The following is a 2827-nucleotide window of genomic DNA, read 5'->3' on the forward strand; positions in this document are numbered from 1 at the left end:
AAATTTTATTAAGTACTGAAATTATCTGAAGGAGCCCCGAGGTAAATTCCTGATTACGGGCCTGATTACCAACCACCAATAATTAATTATATGATCAATCAATTTATTTGTATATATAATAAACAGCTTTTATATACTTATTAACTCAAAGATAAAGTTGAAATATTGTTTTGTAATATAATACGGTTGATATCAATTTTCTCGTTAATTGAAGTCGCTAATCAACCGATTTACCGGCATATTAACATTTCTCGTGTGAGCATTTTCGCGAATTTACACAGGTAAATATAAACAACAAAAACAAAAACGTTCTCCATTAAGTATATAAAACAGATCACGTACGTATTTCTTTGTACTTCGCATACATAACTAAAAAATAAACAATAAAGCTTTAAGCAACAGGTTTTGGAAAAAAGCTTTAAGCTTACGCACCAAACTTTTGGCATATCAAAACAGATTTTCGTTAGTCTGTGCCAGCTGTTCCGTGGATAAATGTGCAGAATAAATACAATTTTTATAAATCAAAATTACAATGAAATTTTATGTATTTTAAAAAGTTTCTGAAATTAAAACATTAAAAAGTGAAAGAAACTCATTCTGTAAATGCAAAAGTGATTAAAACAAGTGTTGCAAATATTTTTTTAATAACTTTTAGAATATTTTTACATGGCACGTTTTGGCAATAAAAACAAAAACAAAATATATTTGTTTTAAGAAAAAACAGCTTTATGAATGAATCAAAGCAAGAATAATAATATAGAAACAATAAAAATTTAATAACAAAAAATACTTTGTAGAAACGAAGAAGCAAAACAGAAGTGTATAAATAATTAAATCATAAAACAAAACTTAATAAACTTCGAAGCGTTTTTATTACAATACACAAACAAAGTTACTCACTGAGCAATCATTTTGATTAGCCGACAAAAGCAATAACAGCTGAAACCACAACAACAACAACAAATAATAAGTTTTACTATCGCCGAAGATTGTGTAAAGTTAAAAAAGCAAAAATATGAAATTACCATCGCTCAGTTTGCTTTCAGCAGTTAGGCGTGGAGTGTTGCAGTCGAATAAATTTGTAACGTTAAATCCAACTACTGCGCCACTTTTAAACAAATATCGCTTACACCATTGCAGTGCAGATTCCAAAATGTTACCACGCATTTCTTTTTCAAACGATTTCTTCTTCCGACAGGTAAGTCTACTAAAAGTGTACTAAAAATAAAGCGTCAGGTTATTGTGAAGTGTATATAAACATACCCAAAAATACATACACTGTATTGAATATTTTCATGTGGTTATATATTTACAATAAACTGATTAAATATTATTCTTTAAAATTAAAACTGGCTTTATAAAGTATGTAATATTAAACAACTCTGTTTTAAGCTTTTCGATACGGAAAGTAGCACATACACTTACCTTTTAGCTGATCTCAACACACACGAAGCTGTTATAATTGATCCTGTCTTAGAGCAGGCCAAGCGTGATGCAAAATTGGTTGAGGATTTGGGATTAACACTAAAATATGCACGTATGTATAAAATTGTTACATATGAAATATTCAGTATTATTAAGAAAAAGTTTTGTTGAAGTAATATTGTTAATGGTATGCCAATAAACTATACCAGCTTTATATCTAAATATTTCGATATGATAACTATATTAACTTTTTGATTACATATATTTTTATCAGAATCAGTGCGAAAAAATGTTTAATTAAGAACATAATTAGGAAATATTATTAACTATTTCGTTTCATTTGTTTTTTCCATTGTTATCATAAAATCTAGATTTTATTTAACTAATTTGGTTACTGATTAACCAGTGGAATATTACCCAAAAAATTAATATTTTGATAAAGTTATGTTTTTTAAAGCGAATTTAGTACTTATTTAATAAAATATATGATAAGATCACATATATAGCAGAACAAATAGTATTATGAATTTAAAATATTAATTAAAAAAAATCACTTAAGGTTTTCAAACCCAAATTCAATACATATAGCTTACATATAGGTACTCCAAAAGTAGAGTTGAAATTATTAAGAATTAAAAATATATCTTGGAGCTCAACGCCCTTTCACTGACCTTTAAAACCTAAAAATTCAATGAATATTAATTTCGTTATAAATTTTGAAAATAATTTTAGAATCTGATCAAATTTCCTTTGAACTATAAAACATGTTTATATGAAATATTAGGTTGAAGAGAGTAAACTGTTCTGATGAGCAATGAATAAAATAAAAACAATTTACAATGATCATCGTGAATCAGCATTTTTGATGTTAGCTTATTTAAATATTTTTCAATGTTTTCTTCCATAGATATATTTAGATATATTAGCTAAATGTTTATGAACAAGAAAATTATAAAAATACTAATATGGTAACTAACTAAATAAATTAAATGAAGTTAACGTATTTATCGTGTTCTAGCTAATTATATAACAAATCAAAAAAATGATTTCACCAAATTTGTGAAATATAGCAAACACTTTCGTGGAGTTAATTTAACTACTGGACATTGTTTGTCCTAATTATCTATACACATATATCCATGGCGTATCACTTTTTTGCTTTACTAACATTTAATTACAAACTTTTACAAGCAAACATCACGCAAACCAATAATTGTAGAAAACTATTTCCAATAGCAACCAAGTAGCCATAACATTAATAATAGCAATAAATCCACATTTACAATTATATTACATTAATTATACATATAACAACTTGATTTCTTCAGTCAATACACACATGCATGCAGACCATATAACCGGCAGTGGTTGGCTGAAGAAATTGCTTCCTGGCTGTCAATCA

At 26.8% G+C, this 2827-nt stretch overlaps 1 protein-coding gene across 1 annotated transcript; it reads left to right on the top strand.

Annotated features, from left to right (window-relative positions):
* Positions 1-698: 698 nt before the first annotated feature.
* Positions 699-2827, top strand: LOC119673979 (persulfide dioxygenase ETHE1, mitochondrial-like; the record flags this gene model as incomplete). The annotated part of the gene is made up of 3 exons (XM_038085101.1): positions 699-1198; positions 1393-1537; positions 2754-2827. Coding segments are annotated over exons 1-3 (402 nt in total), but the record flags the coding sequence as incomplete, so codon positions are not given.

Source organism: Teleopsis dalmanni, chromosome 2 (genome assembly GCF_002237135.1).
Source record: "Teleopsis dalmanni isolate 2A chromosome 2, ASM223713v2, whole genome shotgun sequence".
NCBI classification, from domain to species: domain Eukaryota; kingdom Metazoa; phylum Arthropoda; class Insecta; order Diptera; family Diopsidae; genus Teleopsis; species Teleopsis dalmanni.